Below are 22,648 nucleotides of genomic sequence, written 5' to 3'. Positions count from 1 at the left end.
AACAGATACAGTTGAATTTGTCAGACATTGAAAAAAAAGGGAAATTAGAAAGGAGACACATTTGACAAGAAAAGCAATTAATGTCGGCAGCCCAGACTAGTTGTTGCTTGTGCAGCAGAGAAAGACACGGGCAGGGGAATTGTCCCATCAAAGATGCGCAATGCCATTGGTGTAAAAAGATAGGGCATTTCCAGGCAGCAGTAGAAAAAATGGCAGAACACAAAACAGGACATTTTAAACAAACAGGGTCCATGAAGTAGAAGATTCACAAGGCATTGAGATACCCTTCTTAGGAGAACTTAAAAAATTAAGTGGAAATTATTGGAGTAAAGAGATCCTGGTAGAAGGTCACAGACACACTTTAAACTAGATACTGGGGCAGCAGTTTTGATTCTTCCAGCTGCTGAACCTTGGTTAAATCAGCAAGTTCTGCAACCATTCTGCAAAAAGCTACATAGACCAGGAGGAACTGAGCTGAAGGTTCTAGGAGAACTAACAGCTACTTTAAAGCACAGACAGAAAGTAATTACTGAAGTACGGTATGCAATTCAAGATCAGAGTTGTTCACTTTAAAGTAGAAAGGCATGTATTGAACTGAATCTAATTTGCAGAATAGAAGAAATAAAGAATGGTGAAGGTCAATCAGAAGATTTCAAGAGCAGAATTCCCAAAGTTCTTTTTTACTGGAATGGAAAAGCTCAGCACAGCATATCATAAATACCAAGCCCCAGAAGTGAAACCAATATGGTTATATACACTCAAAGATTCCACACCTATTTCTTCCAAAGGTAAAGAAAGAGATCAACTCAATGGTAAGACAAGGAGTCAGTTCACCCATAAAAGAGCCAACGAATTGGTGCTCAGGGATGGTACTGGTTCCGAAGCCAAACAGCTTCATAAGAATATGTGCTGATCTCACACAATTCAATAAATCCTCGGAAAGAGAAGTCTGTCCAATGGTATCAGTAGATGGGATTTTAGCTAAATTAGGGAAGAGCTCAATATTCTCTGAATTAGACATTAACAGTGGATTCTGGCAAATGCTACTAGGAGTCCAAGCTTCTCATGGTGTTCACAGCACCATTTGCAAGATTCTGTTTTAACAGATTACCCTTTGGAATCACAGCAGCACCAGAGGCCTTTCAAAGAACAATGTCAAATCATTTAGAGGGCTTGCACAGAGTTGCTTGCCACATGGGTCCACTCAAGCTGAGCATTACATGAGAGTGAGAGTAGATCTAAGACGACTATAAAAGGCAGGATTGATACGGTATAGCGAGTGAGAGTTTTCATAGCCAATCAAGTTTCTTGGTCACATAGTGAGTGCATCAGAAATAAAGGTTGATCCGCTGACGACCAGAGCCATAAAAGAGTTTCCAGCTCCAGGAAACATTACGGAGTTACAAAGATTCATGGGAATAGTGAATCAAGTCGCAAAATTGCTAAAAAATTTAACAGAGCTCAACAAGCCACTATGCCAGCTCTTACACCAAGACAATAAATGGTGTTTGGAAGAGGCAAATCAGAAATCATTCCAAAAAAAAAAAATCAAGGCAAGGTTGATGTCATCAGACATATTAGCACATTACGTTCTGGAATTACCTACATTATCGCAACGGAAGCATCCTCTACAGGATATGAGGCAGTACTTTTCAGACCAGTCTATCATGCACCACATTATACAGATACAGGGAACAGAAAAGCAGTAATCAAAAAGGAAACATTAGCAGCCTCATGGGCATGCAAGAAATTTGTTGACTATGTCTTAGGTCTTCACAATACAATAGAAACTGGTCACAAATCTTTAGTCACACTACTGACTTCAAAAGAGCTTGCAAGAATGCCAATGTTCAAGAATTCAAGATTTGGGGTTTGTTACTCATTTGGCATACGTTTAAGGAAAACAACAGCACAGCAGATGGGTTATCATGCATTGAAACAAAGAATCCAGAAAGACATGATATTGAATTTGTGGAAGAAGTCAAGGAGTTGGCTTCAATGACAGTCCATCCGTTAACAGCAGCTGCACAAAGATTGCATGAAATCAGAGAGGCTCAGAAATCAGACGGAGTGTAAGCAGATCAGGGAATTTTGTATTAGAGGATCGCCAACATATATACCACATAGTCCTATCTTGAGACCGTATTTCAAGCAGTGAACACATCCGACAGTGATCGATAATAGGTTGGTAATCCCAAGAGTATTGTAACTTCAGATCTTGCAACACCCACATCAAGGTTATTTAGATAAAAACAAAAAGCTAAAAGCTACTGCGGATGCTGGAAATCCAAAACAAAATAAAAACAGAATTACCTGGAAAAACTCAGCAAGTCTGGCAGCATCGGCGGAGAAGAAATCAGTCAACGTTTCGAGCCCTCATGGCCCTTCAGCAGAACTGAAGCATAGTTTCAACAAGGGAGAAATATAAATTGGTTTAAGGTGGGTGGGGGGGAAGAGACACATTGAGGGTGTGGTGTGAGCAGATAATCAAAAGATGTCAGAGACAAAAGGGTCAAAGAGGTGTTGAAGGTGGTGGTCTTTGTCTGAGAAAAGTGCTAATTAAGAATGCAAGACAGGATATTCAAAGTACAGCTCTAGTGGGGGTGGGGTGGAAAGACTAAAGGTTTTAGTTTTAGATTTAAAAATAATGGAAATAGGTGGGGAAAGAAGAATCTATATAAATTATTGAAAAAAAGGCGGGTGGGGGGGGGGAAAAGAAAGGGGGTGGGGATGGGGGGAGGGGGAGTTTAAGATCTAAAGTTGTTGAATTCAATATTCAGCCCAGAAGGCTGTAAAGTGCCTAGTCGGAAGATGAGGTGCTGTTCCTCCAGTTTGCGTTGGGCTTCACTGGAACAATGCAGCAAGCCAAGGACAGACATGTGGGCAAGAGAACAGGGTGGAGTGTTAAAATGGCAAGCGACAGGGAGGTTTGGGTCTTTCTTGCGGTCTGTCCGCAAGAAAGACCCAAACCTCCCTGTCGCTTGCCATTTTAACACTCCACCCTGTTCTCTTGCCCACATGTCTGTCCTTGGCTTGCTGCATTGTTCCAGTGAAGCCCAACGCAAACTGGAGGAACAGCACCTCATCTTCCGACTAGGCACTTTACAGCCTTCTGGCCTGAATATTGAATTCAACAACTTTAGATCTTAAACTCCCCCTCCCCCCATCCCCACCCCCTTTCTTTTCCCCCCCCACCCGCCTTTTTTTCAATAATTTATATAGATTCTTCTTTCCCCACCTATTTCCATTATTTTTAAATCTAAAACTAAAACCTTTAGTCTTTCCACCCCACCCCCACTAGAGCTGTACTTTGAATATCCTGTCTTGCATTCTTAATTAGCACTTTTCTCAGACAAAGACCACCACCTTCAACACCTCTTTGACCCTTTTGTCTCTGACATCTTTTGATTATCTGCTCACACCACACCCTCAATGTGTCTCTTCCCCCCCACCCACCTTAAACCAATTTATATTTCTCCCTTGTTGAAACTATGCTTCAGTTCTGCTGAAGGGCCATGAGGGCTCGAAACGTTGACTGATTTCTTCTCCGCCGATGCTGCCAGACTTGCTGAGTTTTTCAAGGTTATTTAGATACTATCAAGCGCAGAACAAAGCACGACATTCGATTTGTGCCAGGTCTCTCAAACTCATTGGAAAAAATTATATCCCAATGTACCACATGTTCAATCACAAACAAGAATCAAAAGATATCATCTTTTCCCACAAGGCCACGAGAATGCATAGGAATTGATTGATTTTACTATAGAGGGAAAATGTTTATAATAATAGATTACTACTCGAGGTGGATTGAAGTGAAACGGTTACATGATCACACATCAGAAGCAATGATAACGTAATTGAAACAAATTTCCGCAGTCTATGGGATTCCTAATATTGTTATATCAGATAGCAGTCCACAATTTGCAAATATAGAATTAAGAATTTACAGAATAATTTGGAATGGTTCACAAATTCACAGCGGTTTCCACAGGATAATGGAAAACTAGAGAAAGAGGTGTCCAAGCTGTAACGACATTGCTGAAAAAGAACAAGGATTTTTAACTAGTGGTCTTGAGTTACAGATCCTCACCCTTGCAGAATGAATTATCTCCATGCGAGTTACTCATTGCAAGTTGCGGACACAGGTTCCTACCCTCCCACATACATTGGTGCCACAGGTCAAAAAATCGACTTAGAGAAAGTACAAGATGAAGGGGAAACCTACCAAAGTAAACAGGTGAAACACTATGATAGTCGTTACAGAATAAGATATTACTGGAGCTTCAACCAGGCAAACAAATTTGATCAGATGTCAATCAAGATATGGAGAAATAGTGGAGAAACCACCAAGCCCAAGATCTTACATTGCCCAGATGGAACTGGGTGCAGTAAGAAGAAACCAAAGAGCTTTGATTACTTTGCACACTGTTGCTCAATTGTAGAGACCAAAAAATTCAGTCGTCACAAATGAAAGACATGTTATAAAGCAGGTGTTCCCGAACCATCTGTTAGATCGAATTCTGTTCAACAGCGTCCAGCAGACCGACGTCAGAATAAGAATGCCTTAATTCTACAGATGAGAGAACTAGGTATGGTAGACTTGTGAAGGCACCACAAAGCTTATCAATGTAAGAGAACATGGAGGAGAGGGGAGAACATGGAGAAAGAATAACGACATTTACTTAAGACAGCAAAAAGAGACATTTCCCATAAGATCCAGAACATTTCTGTGTTTTGTAATGACTAGCAGTCTGAAGCATTGGGTTTCCTGGAATGTCAGAATGTTGAAGCCCAGACAGAGACTTGGTGGGGGGGGGGGGGGGGGGGGGGCGATGGGGGGATGTAGTATAATGGAGTACGTCAGACTAAGTCCTATTGAGGGTTAACTGTAACAGTCTGTGATGTCATGGAAGGAAGTGACATGCTCTCAAGTCTCAGATCAGATGAGTGTAAGCATGGTCAGAAGCGAATGTAGGATGTTCTTATAACTGTAAATGTGTTACAAAGTTTATGTTTTGCAGCAGCAGGCTGAGAATTTATTAAAACTACTCCGACACAAGTCCATTTCAATCTGCAATAACTTTGCACTGTGCTTGCCTTCTTCAAGCTGCCGAATTGCACAGTGTGTGACCCATGTGCTACTGGGAAAGAGACATTGCATGCTTAAGATGGCTTTCAATTGCCTTAAGTGTCCCAGTTAGCCTGGTGCTACAGCCACAGAGGCTTCCTTCTGTGCTCTCAAACCTAACCCAGCAAAGTCAGAAGGGGGCAGGATTACTTCAGGATCTCGACTAGATGTCACTTTGTGTTTTCCCACATCGGCTGCCCTAATCCCACCTCCAAATGCCTGGGAAAACAGCCTCCACTGGAACAGTATACAAAGGCAAGGACAGCATGAGACTGGGGTGGATAATTAAAATGACAAATGGCCTAAAGCTTAGGGTTCCACTTGCAGACTGATACGTTTGGCAACCAAGTGCACATCATGAGTAGCGAATAGAATATACCAATTTGAAAGCAGATGTAAATTGCTGTTTACCTGGTAGGAGTGTTTGTGCTCTTTGCACTGGGGAGAGAGGAATGGGCAGGCACTGCATCATCTGAGTTTATATAGGAAGTAGCACAAGTTTTGATCTTGATGGACGAATAAACCAGAGTGCCACAGAGGGAATGACCCTTTGGAATTCTGAAAGGAGAGAGAAGGGGTGAAGTATTTAATAGTGACATTATACTGGAGCTGGCAGAAATTCTCTGTTGAATGGAAAGTTTAGTGCGGTAGAAGGTCAGGACAAGGGGAATGGCTGAGGGTAAAAGTACAGGAAATAAGACAAGACATTGTTGAGGGCCCCATAAACCACAGTGTAGGGGAACCCTTAGTTGATGAAAAAGACCTATCATGAGCACTAGTGTGGAGGGTTGCATCTGTTCTGATGATGCCAAGGAGAAACTGGGAGAATGAAATAGAGTCATTAAAGGAAGCAAGGTGGGAGTCGGTGGCCTTCTATTAAATATTGGTTGACAGCCTCCAATAATTGGAGAAGCCAAAGGGAAGAGAGAGAAATGGATCACATGGTTGAAATTCAAAGTTGAAGAAATTTTCCAGTTCAGAGCAAGAACAGGAAGGAGCACTGATAGTCACCAATGTACCTGTACCAGAAAGGCATGACAGAAGGTACACAAGTAGGATGGAACAAAAGAATGTTCCATGTATCCCACAAAAAGGCAGGCATAGCCAGGACCAATATGGGTTTCCAAAACACCTTTTATTTGGAAGAGAGAGAAGTCGAATGTAAAAACAGTTCAGCTAGACAGGGTGGTGATGAGTGGGAATTGGTTCAAGCCTTTCAAGGATGAAATGGAGGACCTGTAGACCCTCCTGCTGGGGAATGGAGATGTAGAGGGACTGGTCATAGTGAAAAGGAGACAGTTTCTACTAGGAAACTGAAAGTGCAGGACATCGGAATAGCTGTGGATAGAAGCGAGATACTGGCAGATTTCTTGCCTATTCAAGACTTTGAACCCAAACATGTAGAAACTGTAGAAACATTTTTGGTACAATTGAGACTTTATATTATCTTAGACCAATGACTCTGCCCTCTGAACCGCCATTTTTTTTTATATGGGAGTTAACTTCTACAAGATGTCAAACAGTGACTTTAAGCGTCAAGTGGACTGCTATAAAAGGTTTTACAATGATTTAGACATTCACAACACAGCCTCCATGTGAGGCAGCGTGTGAGGTAGTAATCCAACAATCATTTTGTCTGCAAATCTGTAGATCAAAAATCATGCGCAACACTATCAGTCATATTGATTGAGAACTGGCTAAAAGTGCTTACTTAGATTTAAATAAATTGACAATACTTTCCTGAAGTTGCAGAATTTTTCATTTAAATTCTGTGGAAGGAATTAATTTAAACATTTTACCAAAAATAAACAAAAAATCAAATTCTCAAATCAGAAGACATTTTAAATTCTTTATTGCTGAAATAACAAATGCAATGAATGTCAAATATTCTTCCTAAGACAAATTATTTGAATATTCAAATGGCACCTGTCCAAACTACAAATCAATGTTAAATACAAAAATCAAAAAATGTTCAAATATTGGTCCACAACAATGTTTATGTTCGATGCAGAGGGACCAACATAAAGAGAGATTGTGGTACCATTACAGTGTTTCAAATCTGAATACATAAAAATTGCATAGAAGTGTAAAGGTTCTTGGAGACAATCTAATGAAATAAATTTGCAGTAAGAGGACAAACCAACCGTAGAGAGAACAAGCAGTGTTACATCATCCAGCATGACTTGGGTGACACCCTGAATACGAGGTAGAAACAAACGAGGATTCTCTTGAAGCAAATCCTTCTGTAAACCACATAGCGACGCTTCAGTAAACATGTCCCAAATGTTCAGTCACATCTAGCATTCTGCCCCAGTACAAAATGCTCCTAGAATCTGTTCCCTCTTTTTCGCCCCATCCCACCCCATTATTTCCACATAGAATAACATTCCCAAGTAACTTTGTAAAGCAGCTCATCTACAAAACAGACATTTTTTCCTGCATTTTCAACTTCTGAGACTGCAAAAGATTGGTAGGGGACAGCACACTAAACAATGACAATCCACATTCATGGATCAACAAGCACTGCAATTTTAACTGAAGATCTTCAGTCTGAATTTGGTCTCAATACACAAGTGCCTCCTTCTTTGAATGTAACAACTTTCCTTTGCTTTTATTGTGCAATTTTAAAAACCTTTTGCTAAAGCTCCAGGAAGGACATTAACTTTGTAGGTCAAAAAGTAAAGCACTACATTTTCATGACTGTAGATCAATTACCCTGTATTTATAGCACATTAGGCAAAAACATTAGCAAAAGATTGGCTCTTCTAATTGAACAGCACAAAAAGGGAGCCTCAATAGCTGTTTTACTGCATGTTTCACATCGTGTTTTTCCAACTCAGCCTCTGATTATACAAGTTTGAAATTTGGCTTATTTCCAGACAATTTCTAATAGTCACATTGAACCTGCTAACACGACCAATGTCATAACAAAAGGCCATTAATTTCACAATATTAAGTCACCATAAGGTCAAAGTATTGGAGCATTCTTGGGTTTAGCAAACCAATTACCTTTTTCCTGAGACTTTTGGTAGTCTAATTTTTAAGAAAGCAATGTAATATGCCTTGAACTCTATCCATGTACTCAAAGAACAATATTTTACCCTAGAATTATTGGCACATTTACTTTAAGATTTAACTTTCCAAGATCAAACATTAAATGTACACCAGAATTTCAATATTGAATTGTTACTTATAGTACTAAATGTCTTCAGGAGGTAGGGCGGGTCGGTGGGTAAGGGCAAAGAGAGAGATCTACTGTTGATCATAGGGTCATTTTCCCCTCACTAGCATTAGAAAAAAAAGAGATCCATTGCAGATCAGTGTCTCAGCCCTGTGCTACTAATCAGTTACTTACATAAGGCTATAGGAGAAGTACACAGGTTAATGATCCCATCCAGATGAGCAGTAAGATGTGAATTGGCCTGCAATTTGTCAGTGGGTCAGCTCTTTTCCAATTGTTAAATGCAAAATGAAGCCCTTAAAAAGCTAAGAAATACCTAGCAGTCCAACTGCATAGGGCTAAGTAGATTTTCATACAGGAGGAGCACTTTCAGTAGAATGTTAATTAAATAGTATAATTTTAAAGCTAATACTTTTCCACAAATACAGTAATGTCTCATCTAACATTTTTGTACCCATGACTAACTTGTAGTGAGCAAAGTTAAATCCAGGCTCATCAACTCAGCAGTATACCTCAATTTATCAATATAAAAATGAAGATAACAATCTTGCAATTTCTCCATTTCATTAGTTACAATAAAAAAGCTGTGGTGAATAATTTGGTTTAGATCAATGTTTTGCTTGATCAATGCAACATGGTGAACTCCTGTATTGGCAATTTGTTATTAAAAACTTCTTCACAACTAATGGCCAACAGCACTTTTTTTGCTGCAATACACCTCAAGGATTGCTGTGGTAACTGATATATTGCACTGGTTTGACTACACGCTTAAGGAAAATAAGGTGCAGTCAAATGCAAACTATATACCTACTCTACAGCTATATGATTTTCGCCAGCTACGGAATAAAATGATTACTTTCTCAGAAAAAGCAAATGTAAAGATCACTTATGGACAAGAGACAGAAGTGGGATAAATGACTTTACAATTGAGCTTGGAAAGTTTTCAAAAAATTATTCAGTATTGCATGCTGAAAAATGAATGTCACCCAAGACCATATTTATATAAACCTGAAGTGGAAAGATTCCCCAATTTTCTTTTGTTTGCATCACCCCATCAAGAATCCAATACTCAAACCTTGAATGATTTTTAGAAATGTTGTTCTGGTATTAAATTAAAACAGCTCAGCCTTTAAAAAAATTATCCTGATTTTGCAGTTTTGAAAACTAACTATTGAATATTTGACATTACAGAGGGAGACTAAGCAATTAAAATGAGATCAAACTTCAATGGAAATATGCCTAAATTGGTTCATCTCTCACCAGATTTCAAACAGCTGGAGTCTATTGCATCTGTATGTCCTGGTTGATCAAGTCACAGCTTAGTCGCAACTTTAGTGCCGAGAGCTGTTCAGAATGATTTGGAGAGCCAGCCTCCATAATATCAGTGTTTAAGCTAGTGGCAAAAAAACAGGAGAACTTTTATGCTAGAATTGCCAGTAACACAAGAATATCATGTTTGTGCTGAAGAACGACGCTACTCTAATTTGTTACACAGTATCAGCATCAAGAACTCCTAGGTCAGTTATTGCACAGCAGTAAATAGAACTAAAATTTAGACTCCGTACCTGATGCAGGGGCCAGCACACCTGATTCACAGTACTGTGTTTTCCGAGCACATAGGTGGAAAATTTTGACTGCTGCAAACAGGGACACTGACCGTGAATCTCAGATTTTCACTCCAGTGGAGCGAGATTCCATGCCATACAGTCTCTCAATTAGTGGAGTTAAAACTCTTTAAGTACACCATTTTCAAAGAATGTGAATTTTCTGCTTCCCACACCTATCATCCTGATAAGCTGTAACAGTGACTGTGGCAGTTTCTCTTTACTGTGGTCAGAATACATGCACAGATAGGATAAGTTTATTCGAACTTCATGCATTCAAGATCCTTTAAGTGAGAGAGAGGCGGCTATTTATTTTAGCCTTGTCTCAAAGTCCAGGTTCCAAATACCAAACCCTGCTTGACCCAAAGTTCCAGCTGCCATTTACCAAATACCACTAAGGGTAGGGTGGGGGAAGGAGGAAGAATGACCACAAGTGTTTAGCTTCAGTTTCCAAATGGCCAAGTTCTTTATTTAGCATTTCATTTCAATGGAGCTACTGATTTTATGGTTGAACTAACTCTCCTCAGTTTTCAGCCTACCAGAAACACGTCAACCAAGGCCATATCAGAGAAACTGGCTCCCCAGTAAGTTACCTTAGGACAAAAAATTTAAAACGTTTTGAAATTTAAAGTTCCTCGAATTCTGTTTAGCATCAATGAATATGACAAAATAATTTAAGGCACTCTGGTCACTCATGCTGATCATTTTAAAATAAATCATACTGGTATATAATAAGTGCAGCTGCTCAAATTCTTGCCAATAACATCTAATGCTTTACATAAAACAAAATTAACCAACACAGGGTCACAGTTTTAAGAATTCAATCCACCCAATTAAATCTTCAAGGACACACCATTTAATCAGATAAAGTGAAGGTACAATCAAATAGTGTAAATACAAGTTTATTGCATGGCAAACACCCCCCTCCCAAAAAATTCCTAGCAATTTAATTGCATAGCTTTCCTCGTCTTGACATCAGCTAATGCTGAAGCTCTAAATGCAGCAAAGACTCCAAACTCTGTACATTCTAAGGAAGCTGTTCAGTTTATTTTCCATTCGTGACAGCAAGCTCATGTTCCAATTTATCCAGCCTGAAAAGAAGAAAGAAGTTGTTTACAAAATGAGACTATTTTAAAGCACAACAGACAATCACACAAGAAAATCTGTTAAATCGTTGGACACTATAGCTGGAAAGAAAATGGAAAACGGCAGAAACAACAGGTCTGACAGCATCTGTGGAGGGAGAACAGAGTTAAGTTTCAGGGTGTGACCTTTTATCAGAACAGCTAGTCAGGCCATAATTTTAAAAATATATAGTCAAGGGAACCTTTCACAAGTCTTCAAGTAACAAAACAAGAGGTATACTAAAATAGTTTTTTGGTAGTACAGAACTTGAGTATTGCTGAAAAAAGACATGGTCAAAGCTTTTTGTCTTGCACTTCTCAGGACAATCGCAAGAATACCAAATTGTAAAGGCAACAATGGGGTTATACGACATGAGAAGATGGTTCTGATTAGTCGGCAAGTAGACTATGCTATGAATACTCCACGATCAACACCCTGGGAGTTACCATTGATCAAAAACTGAACTGGACTAGTCATACAAGTACTATGGCTACAAGAGCAGGTCAGAGGCTAGGAATCCTGCAACGAGTAACTTGCTTACTGACCCCCCAAAGCCTGTCCACTATCTACAAGGCACAAGTCAGGAGTGTGATGGAATATTCCCCAGTTGCCTGAATGAGTGCAGCTCCAGTAACACTCAAGAAACTCAACACTATCTAGGGCAAAGCAGCCCACTTGATTGGCACCACATCCACAAACATTCACTCCTTCCACCACCAATGCACAGTGACAGCAATGTGCATCATTTACAAGATGCACTGCAGAAATTCACCAAGGCTCCTTAGACAGCACCTTCCAAACTGCTACCATCTAGAAGAACAAGGGCAGCAGACACATGGAAACTCCCCTCCAAGCGACACATGATTCCTGACTTGGAAATATGTCGCCGTTCCTTTGCTTCTGCCAGGTCAAAATCCCTAACAGCACTGTGGGTGCACCTACACCTAATGGACTGCAGCAGCTCAAGAAGGCAGCTCACCACCAAATTCGAGAGCAATTAGGGGTGGGCAATAAATGCTGATGGCCACATCCCATGAATGAAAAACAAACTTCCTGGGGAAGTTCAGTTGCAATACATGACAAAAAAAAACTTTGCGCTGTTAATTTTGCATTATACTGAGAAATTATAGTTCATCATTCGAATACATTGGTACCAATTTGTTTTCAATCCTTAAGAACTTCGAAAGTTTTTAATCAAAATAGGAAACAGGCCATTTCCTTTTATTTATTTTGGTAAACATTTCATGGTTGTGAATGAAAGCAGACTGCTGGCATGTGAAACAGTTAAAAAAAAGTTTGAGTGTGTTTCACTATTGCTCCATTTGTTCCCACAATTCCGTAGTACTAGGTTGAAGCTTAGTTCTTGTATGTGGATTGTTCTCATTGAATGCCAAAGATGACTCAAGATTATGATTGGAACATTAAAACTGTCCACAACCACCACTTCCAAAAGTTGATGACTGGTTGCTTTATCCTGGACCATTTGTCGCTAGTTGAAGGAATAATGCTAAGGACTAGCAAACTGCAATTCTATATACACACATCCATAACAAATCAGTGAAGCTTGATATAACAAAATGGGAACATGAATCCCAGTGAGTCTGACATTATTTGGAGCATCACAAACCAACATTCCCTAAACAAAAGGTAGCTGGATTTTCCTGGGTGTATTTCCAAGCACACTGGATAAGCTGGATGCCGAAAATATTGGAAAACTAGTCAAGCCAGAGCACATAATACCCGTCAGGGAGCTTCCTTTACAGGCATATTGACTCAATTTTTTGTTATTCACTGATGATCCAATGAACCTGGACACACCCAGGAAGATCTCCCCTATTATGTTTAGCCCATTAACAAAGACACCCCCACCACGAGGCTTTAAAACACTAATTCTGACAATACTGCCTGTAAAAGATATGCGCAAAACATCTCTGCATTGTTTGTGGGGAGGATGCAACAATAATTGATAAATGAACAACTGGAAAGCTGCAAGCATTTCCTATTATACAAACATACATGTATCTGTAATGAATGCCAGAATGATGACTGTTGCCATATCAAGGTGAGTTACATGATCAGCGTGGAAACTGCTAGGTGATAACTGGGTCATGACCCAGGGGCAGTGAGGGGCAACAATATGGTCAAGTAGAGAAATACTGCTGCATAGAAATTTTCAAAGTGCAGAGGTGCGGTTCTACCAGGAGTTGGCAGGTGGAGAAGAACTGAATTGGTTGGGCTTATGGAGGGAGCAGTATCAATGTGGAAAGAAGATGGGGCAATTTACTTCATGAATTCCCCCATGGTTGAAGAAAAGCGCATAAGTGCAAAGTGAAACACCTGAAGCAGTGAGCACATGCCCAACCAATAGCTATAGCCTCACGTATTTGACAATTTTATGCATATTCCATCTATCAACTTTCTTGGTCTCAGGTAGTTCTCTCTTATAACCTCTCCTTCTTTCAGCTTCTAAACATTTTATTTGAGGTCGCCACAATACTGGTTGATCACCCTTCTCCATCTCCTCCTGTCAGTCACCCATTCATCTTGCAATCCGTGTTTAAATCTCTCACCACCACATCTTTCCATCTGGTCTTATGCCCTCCTTCTCCCTGGCAGTCCTATCTCCATCACTTGCCATGCCACATTTCCTCTCTCTCTCTGCAACAGGTGGCCATAGCATTTCAATATCTTCTCAGCTACTTTCAATGCTCCAACAATCTTCACTGACCTCGATGTGCTGGTTCCTGATTTTGTCCTCTTTCGTTACTCCACACATCCATCACAGCATCTGCATCTCATTAGTATCCAGTCGTTTCTATCTTCTTGCTATTGCCCAAGTTTTTACAAAAAAATAAGGCCAGTCTCAAATGTCTTGTAGATTCTTCCTTTCAGTTTCACTGATGCTTTTCTATTACACAACACTCCATTGCACTTCTTCCAATTACTCCAACTAGAGCTTTCTTGGACTCCTGTGGTAGTCTCTTATCACCTCTTTTACGTAATTTGCCTCCATGTTTCAGACCAAAATATTTCCTTTCAAGATCTGAAAAATCTAACACTTCAAGGTTTTAATAGTCCATATTTTGCAGGGGCAAATGGATGGCAAACTGCCAGCGTCCTACAACAGTAACTACACTTCAGGAGTACTTAATTGGTTGTCAAGTGCTCAAGATGTTCGGTAGTCACGAAAAGCGCTATATAAATGCAAGGCTTTTTTTCACTATCCCATTGAAACTGACCACAACTGCAGGGTGTTGGGCATGCACAGATTAGTGCAGAAATCCTGAAGTTGCGATCTGTCACCTAGTGCTGTCACAAGCTGTGTTGTGGACACAACCTTCCCACCAATCCTGAAATCCAGGAGAACATTATTTTTTCCACTCCCATATTGCTGTTACAAACCCCATTAAAAGTTACACCTTGTGCAATCTGATGTAACTGGTTTTTAAATAGTGATGCAATTAATATTAGCTCTGAAAAAAATTCTACATTTATACAGTACTAAATTAGATTTTTGAACATTTAAGCTTCTACCTTCACTCCATTTGTACGTCCTAATCTTTAATTTGATCTACATATTTTTTAAAGTAATTTTATTTCACTACTTTTTGCTTTCTGGTTAGGCGTCTGTGAAAATCCTTTAATGTGATTGGCTTGGACAGCTTCACACTTGCAATGCCTAGTAAAGAATGCTGCAATTGAGGTGTAGGTCTCAAAACGATCACTAGATCTCTCTGTAAGGCTTACTTTAAGGTCAATGGCAGTGAACTCGGGGCCATAAATTTACCCTGTATCTAGACAGATATTTTAAACACACAACAGAATACAAGGCGATGATCAATAGGCAACTTTCCTATCACCTCAAGCCTCAACTTTTCACATCATTATGAAACATCTTTGCAAATCATGGATTAGGCCAGAACTTTCAACTGTTGGATAACCTGAGATAATAACTTCACTAATTTTAACAGATGCAAAAATCAGCCATGATCTTACTCAATGGTGGAATAGAATCAAGGGGCCATATTGACTTCTCCTGCCATTTACGTTAAATACGATAGTGCCAAAGCTTAGAATTGCCCTCCATAGTTGATAAGTTTTGGCTTTGCCTGAGAATAGGGAAGCTCTAGGGAATTAAAGGTTACAGCAACAAATCATTAGGGGAGAAGATTTTAAAGGACATGAGATCAAAATGAGGTAATTCAAAAAATCAAATGCAAACATAGACATCAGAACACAATGATTAGTTATATACCCTAAACACCTGGAACAGAGTTGAACTAAAGAGATTTTAAAATATGAAACTGGTTCCAATAAGAAACAATGACAAAGGCTCAAGACGAACAAAAGAAAAAAAGATGCCTGATGTTAGAAAAGATTTAAGAGGGAAGACAAAAAAATTGGATGTGGGAGGTTTATTTGGGGTGTCAGCAGTACAATGGAAGCAATGACTCATTAGATTTTCCTTGTTTATTATAAATTTGAAAGCAGAAAGAGGGGCAATTGTTAGATCCTACTGCGTGACCTATCCATATCATAAACGCACGGTAAAATATTTTCACATTCCTAATGCCAGTGCAGCTATCACAGGAATTTCCCCTGATGGACCAACTAGCTATTGAGATTGGCTTCTAATGCACCACTGTATTTCACATTTTATTAATAGCTTGAGAAAGGTTGTCATCCAGTTTTGTTCCGAACCTAAGGGCTCAAACTGCTGGGAATAGAGAGATAATGGAAAGAACGATCATTCTTGTGGAATTTACACAGGTACACAAATACTTTGTAAAACTGTCTTTGAAGATACGATATGAAGGGGGAAATGGGGAGAGGGAAAGGAGGAAATGAAAATACTGCTACATTTTGGACACTTTAGAAGCTACAAAATCACAGCCTTTTTAAAGTAATTAAAACAATGCTGAAAATTTTATAGATTTCAAACAGGATTTTGAAAGCTTGATAAATGCATCTTTAATGCCCATAGTGCACCCGTCAACTGTGCACCATCCTGCTGAAAGCATATATGAAGAACATCGAACTTTGGATAGTGTACATCAACTTTTCTTGGATTCCAAGAGCAACCAGAGACATAAGTCAATAGAATGAATATGACAACCAAAGACTGCAATATCAACTGGCTGACAATGACAAATGTACTACTTTCAAGACAGTAAGTTGCCACCTTGATAATGTAGAGCGATAGCCATGGCACAATAGCATCTCATACAAGCATCTCAGGAAAAGCTTTAAATTAGCATCAGGTATGTAACACGCACCACAAATTCTAGGGTCCCATTAAGACAGTGCCACACTGCAAATCTCCCTGTCAACACTGACAAAGTTATCTGAAATTAGACCCCAAATACAGGCAAAAGTGTCCAAGCTGCATTCTTCATCTTTACCAAATGCCTCATGAAAACCTACATGGAATCTCAATGAATTGATTAAATCTCAACCCACCCTGAAGAGGGTTTTTCTGGTCTTTATGTGGAAGTGAGAATAAAATGATGCAATTAGTTAAGATTATCACTGATAAGAATGCAGGACTGAAAAGTATTGGTGGTACACAAAGTGGAAAAGCACTACGCCTAGGATGAGAATGGAAGTTAGAAAAAAACCAGTAGAGTTTCATGCCTCTGACCACAATCTTTCAAACCCAACTGCGCCAAGAGACTGGAGGCTGGCTAAATGTAACTTTTCTATTTAATGAAATGATAAACCAGTTAACTATAGCAAGCTGATGACAGTAGTGAAAAAGCTTCCAAGGGAAATAAAATTAAATCACTTAAAGCAGAGGGTAATTACACACAGCCAAAATGGATTTATAAAAAGCAGGTAGTGTCTAATAATTATCATCTGAGGAACTAACTATTGATAAAAAATACACTGAGTATTGTCTGTACTGATTTTCAAAATCTTTGAAAGTATCCACAATTTGATAAAATGCATGTACAATCCTAACTTTAACAACAGAGTATGGAGTACAAACACAAGAATTAGTAATGCTAAAGCTCAGCAAATTAGAACGGTGTCCAGGTTTTACTTTAGCGAAGTTGTTGAGATTATGGGGATGCTGCAGGAGATTCACCAAGATAATCAGAAACTTTGGGAAAGAACCTGCCAGTTTGCCAAACATGACAAAACTCACCTTGGGGTCAAGTGCCCATGTAACACTTGCAATCCAAACAATGGATTCAAATGAGATGCACTTGCATGAATGCACTTTGCAGAGGAAATGAATACCCAACAGCAGCTTGCAGGATTCTTGAAAAAATACAGGTTTCAGATCCTGTAAGGTCAGCAAATGTCCCCTGCTTTACACCAAAGTGCTATCAATAGCAAAACAACACATCCGCTAGAACTACACCTGCCATTGACAAAACTGCTTTTAGTTTTATTTGGGTGGTAAGCTGATGGCACCTAATATATAAACAAAGAGTTAAATTTAATTTCTCTTAAAAAAAGTAACATTTTGACCAAGTGTTCTTCTGGCTCAGCATCAAACTCTGTCTCATAACACTCTTGTGAAATTAGATAAATACAAATTGTTGTGATTGCCCTACTCAGTAGATCGACTTTCTGTCAGGTATGTAATTGTAGAAGTGAATGCTGATGGCATGCCTGCCTTAAGTGCAAGGACGCAAAGCTTACAACAAAACAAGATCAAATGGCTGAGATATTAATTTGCTCCAAAATTATCTGAGACAACAGCAACTGGTACTTCATTACTGCTTAATGGAACAATTACTTTTTGAAATATTATTTTAGCTTTGCTCAGAACTTTGAAGTTCTCCCATGATTAATCTCAATTTGACTTCACATGGCAGAGATATGCCAAGTGACATGCTGAATTCCTGGTCCACAAGACAGAAGTGGATAGGAAAAGACTACTTTCATCCGTGCTATGCTTATCCAGTACCTGGTAGTCTAGATTATGGGTTTTGCTCCCAAAGTTTCCCACCACTTGCAGTGCAAAATCAATCTAAAGTTTGCAACTGTAGTTTATGAAACGTGCCCACTGCAGCAAGCAGGATCAACAATGTCCAGTTTGGGGAACTAGCTCCAATTACCTCAAGTATATCACAAATATTATACAAGTCAATTTTGAGCTTTTGTCTTAATGAGTAATCAAATTGCTTTAGCAAAATGACCTGCATAATATTATCGATCCATAATTAAGTGCAAGAACTATATTAGAAACTACAGAATTCAATTCTGTGCAAGAAAAATCTCTTCAAAAATTAAAAACTGAAACTGAAAGTTAAAATTAGATTTCCCCATTTGAGAAAAAATTTTCTACATACCCAGAGGAAATACTGTAGAATAAATTTAGCAACGGCAGACAAAGAAAGTGATTCATAAGCCTAAAAGTTCATAAATATATTCAGAGATTTCCAGAACGTCCGCTCCTAAAAGTAGAGCATTTTTATGGTTTGTTCATCATCTTGTTTGCATGGACAAAAAGTAGTTTCGCTCAACAAATTTTGTAACACACACTCACTGTGCAGAAAGATTTTTGCATGCAAGTAAATATTTAACAAGCCAGCAGGCCTACTCCTGTAAAAATATTCCTAAACTACATACTAATTTAGTTGGAACAGGTACATAAGCTTACCTACAGTTTCACTCCAGACTGCAAAGTATTTACCATTTGCTGTGTGAGCACTAATTGGGTTTTAAACTAGCAATTTCACTAATTAACAAATCTGAAAATAAAGAATGAGTTTTTAAGAACATCAAGATTTGGTTCATGAAATCTGCATTTTCCTCTCCCAAATCAATAGTCTACATGAGATATGAAATAACAGAGTCAAACAGGAGTTTATATATATTAAAAAACTTACATTCAGCAATTGTTTTGTCAATGTACATTTTTGTTCTGAATAAAAAGATAATCCTCCTCACCATAACATGTTTAACACTGTTGGATCAGCAATATACCCTAACTTCCTTTTCTTGGTTAAAACATTAATTTTCATAAGGAACTCCAGTAACCTATTTTGTGGCATCAGATTTCACGTGATAAATTTATAGTAGAACTTAACTATATTGCCTGAAATCAATATTGCTGGCAATACTCGCTTTGCTTCTGCCACCTTACTTTCCCTTTCCACCTGTAAACTAAAATCCAATTCAATAGAAAATGCACACTAAATTCACAAATATACTTCAGAATAATATGGGCCAAACAAAACTCTATAATTCATCTGGAAAATAGGGCTTAATGTATGTCAAGTGATACTATCAATTTAGTAGTATTTTTACATCTTCTCAAATGCTGTGGGTCACGTTCTTAATTAAAAGGATAAATGCCATCACAAAGCAACTGAAATGTCATATTTTGTTTTGTTGGGAGATAGAGGCGGCGGCGGTTGAAATTAAGGGTCAATGACAATAGAAATATCATAGTTTCTTATCCACAAAGATCTTTGGCCAGGGAAGAACAATTTCATTTTCCAAATTTTGAAATTAGTTAAATATAGAATAAAAAATAGTTGCATAATTATCTATTTGATAAGTGTTATATTAAGATAAGTTATAAAATATATAGTTATTTATCTGGGCTATTATGAGATATGTCAGAGACAAAGATTTCAGTAGTTTTTCCCTGATACTGAGTTAAAAAAAAAGCATGGACTTCAAAAAAGCTATTAGCATAATCTTTGCTAATAAGATAAGATGGATCAAAACAAGTAAATCCCATATCAGCTTATACTGGCAACAGCTACAAGCAAAACAATCGTCCTCAACAATTCTAATGGACCATCAACCTGAAACATTAACTCTCTCCACAGTCACTGCCTAACCTGCCAAGTGTTAGCCAGCATTTTCTATTTCTATTCTTAACTGAAGGTTTGATTCACAACATACCAATCCTACACACAAATTTTAATCGTTTGCCTGTAAAACACCTATAGTAGTCTAAATGATAATACTAGATTTGTGCCTCTTCGGACATAATAGAATTTTAACACAATGCCCAGAGCTGGATGTTCAAGTAAGGCTGGGAACTTAATCCAAGTGTTGAAAGTCAGGGGTTGTCTTGAGTGGGTCACTGGCAAACAGTACTGCAACTCTCTCTCTTGGGAACAAACTCAGTTGCTCCTGTTATCTCTATTCTTGACTTTCCAGCATTATTCCTCAGTGCCCCCGGTAGACACTAATGGCAGAATACAGGACAAGAGAATCAAAATTCTCTTGTCTTGGGTTCTTATACACATGCTAAGTTTGGTTTTGGCTGCAAGAGGAGATCATCCCACACATGGGCTTGCTTTATAGGAAAAGCACCGACCTCCCTCGTCCCAAAAAAGGAGCAAGAAATTTTAGGTTGTTTTCTTAATTCAGGTCCTTAAATTGGAGCAGTCAGAATTAAAAATGGGACCTAATTTGAGTTACAAGTGTTAAAGACACCCCATTTTCAAAAGATGCAAGTTATGCAAAAGTACATTTTACAATGGGGGAAACTATATACACTAGATAAGGCATGTGTGGTACATACAATTACATATAACTAAGAGCCTGCACAATCAGTATTGTGCTTATTGTATGTATACCTTTTACAAGAGTATCCACTTTATAATAGATAATTTATGCAGCACAAGTGACCTGGTCCATCCTAGTTTCTAACTCAAAGGCGTCGGGACGATCCTGTGGATTAGCAGCCAACATGTCTTTAATAAGTTGCTTGATCCCTTCAGACATGAAAGTTCTCCTTTTCTGTGGGATGTGTAGTTCCATCTTTGGGTTTTCTAGCAATGCTTCCCCTACAGGTACAATCTCACTGCCCTGCCTAACATAGGTCCCAAGCAGCTCTTTCTTAGTCTCAGCATCAATAAAGGTTATTCGTTCAATCATGGCCCATATGATGATCCCGAGGGCGAAAATATCAGCCTTGGCCGTGTAGTGTCCTTCCCAAACCTCTGGAGCCATGTAGAAATCAGAGCCACAAGCAGAAGACAGCCAGCACTTGTTCACATTCAGGTTTTTGTTAGTCGCCGCTCCTCCGCCCACCACGCAGACTTTGCTGAGGCCGAAATCGGCCACTTTGAGAATGGGGACCCCCGACTTCTCGGAGATGAGGATGTTGTCGGGTTTCAGATCCCGGTGGACGATGTGGTTCTTGTGCAAGAAGGCGATGGCGCTGGTCAGCTGCAGCATGAAGCTGGTGTTGACGGCCGAGTCGGGCCTCCGGGACAGGACGTACTGGTTCAGGTCGCCGCCGTTGCAGAACTCCATGACGAACCAGAGGTAACAGGGCTCGCCGGCGCCCAGGATCCGCTCGCCCTTCAGCGAGGTCTCGACCAGGCGCAGGTAGAACTCGGAGCGCTTGTTGCCGTGGCTCATCTTCTGGGCCATGCCGTTCCTCTGCAGCACACACTCCTCAAACTGGATCACATTCTCATGCTGCCGCTTGAGGCTGGTCAGAGCCCAGAACTCGGACAGAGCCAGCTCCACGTTCTCCGGGGCGTCGCAGCGGATCTTCTTGATGGCCACCCGGGCCCCGCTCTTCCTCACCACCGCCTCGTACACCACACCGTAACTGCCGCGGCCCACCTCCTGCACCAGGCTGTATTTGGGCTCCCACAGGAGGCCCGGGAGCCTCGGGCTGGTGGTACTGGCGGTGCCGCCGCCGCCGTTGGCACTCAGCGCCGGGCGCTCCTCACCGTTTGTCCCTCTCGGGACGTCCTGAGTTTCCATGCTGGGCGGGTGGCTGAGGGGAGATGCTCGCACTCCACATCACTGTGGGAGAGAGGCCGGGCCCAGGCTCCCTCTCCCTGTCCCTTCCTCCCCCCAGCCGGGCCTCGGCCTCGCGGCCCCCGCTTCACTCGGCTCGAGCTCCAGCTCCCGCTCCCCCGGAGCCCCCTCCCCGGGGGGGGTGGGGACACTCACTCACTCGCTGCTGCTGCTACTGCTCCTCCTCCTCCCGCCGCCGGAACCAGTGCAGCATTCAGCCCACAACTCCAGGATTACACCAGTCAGTCACTCGCTCACGCTCCAGCTGAACCCCAGGCGGCTGCTAAAAGCAGGCCTGCGCCCGGCCGCGCACTCATTCATTGCTGGAGCTGTGGCCTCGCCCACCTGCATCACCCCCTCCCCCCCCCGGCTCCTTCGACCAGTCCAGAGCTGGCCTCGCGCTCACGTGCCGCTGCTCAGCGGATGCGCAGCCGCGGAACTGGAGCGTTCTCTCTCTGCTCCGCTCGGCTCTGGGTCGTTATGTAATGCAATGCAGGCTGTATACCTTGTAATGCAATGGAGGGTATGTGCAGGCTGTGTACCTTGGAATGCAATGCAGAGTCTGCAGACTGTGTACCTTGGAATGCAATGCAGAGTCTGTGCAGGCTGTGTACCTTGGAATGCAATGCAGAGTCTGTGCAGGCTGTGTACCTTGGAATGCAATGCAGAGCCTGTGCAGGCTGTGCACCTTGGAATGCAATGCAGAGTCTGTGCAGGCTATGCACCTTGGAATGCAATGCAGAGTCCATACAGCCAATACACCTTGTGATACAATGCAGTCTATACAGGCTGCACACTTTATATGTATGTAAAGCAGAGTGTAAATACTACCCTACAATGCAATGCAGAGTCTACAGGCTGTACACCTTGCAATGC

The 22,648-nt window shown here is 40.5% G+C and overlaps 1 protein-coding gene across 1 annotated transcript; it reads right to left on the bottom strand.

Moving 5' to 3' along the window:
- Window positions 1-6,964: 6,964 nt before the first annotated feature.
- stk35 (serine/threonine kinase 35) lies at window positions 6,965-22,124 on the bottom strand. The gene is made up of 2 exons (XM_078555302.1): window positions 20,593-22,124; window positions 6,965-11,004 (listed from the first exon to the last, which is right to left on the bottom strand). Exon 1 carries the CDS (start codon window positions 21,734-21,736, stop codon window positions 20,627-20,629), a length of 1,110 nt encoding a protein of 369 aa, XP_078411428.1. The 5' UTR covers window positions 21,737-22,124; the 3' UTR covers window positions 6,965-11,004; window positions 20,593-20,626.
- Window positions 22,125-22,648: the final 524 nt, after the last annotated feature.

This window comes from Cetorhinus maximus, chromosome 13 (assembly GCF_964194155.1).
Source record: "Cetorhinus maximus chromosome 13, sCetMax3.hap1.1, whole genome shotgun sequence".
Lineage (NCBI taxonomy): Eukaryota > Metazoa > Chordata > Chondrichthyes > Lamniformes > Cetorhinidae > Cetorhinus > Cetorhinus maximus.
This window is presented reverse-complemented; position numbering and strand designations above follow the sequence as displayed.

What these genes read in the sequence shown, in the direction of transcription:
- stk35 (XM_078555302.1), bottom strand. Translation starts at nt 21,736, where the DNA reads ATGGAAACTCAGGACGTCCCGAGAGGGACAAACGGTGAGGAGCGCCCG.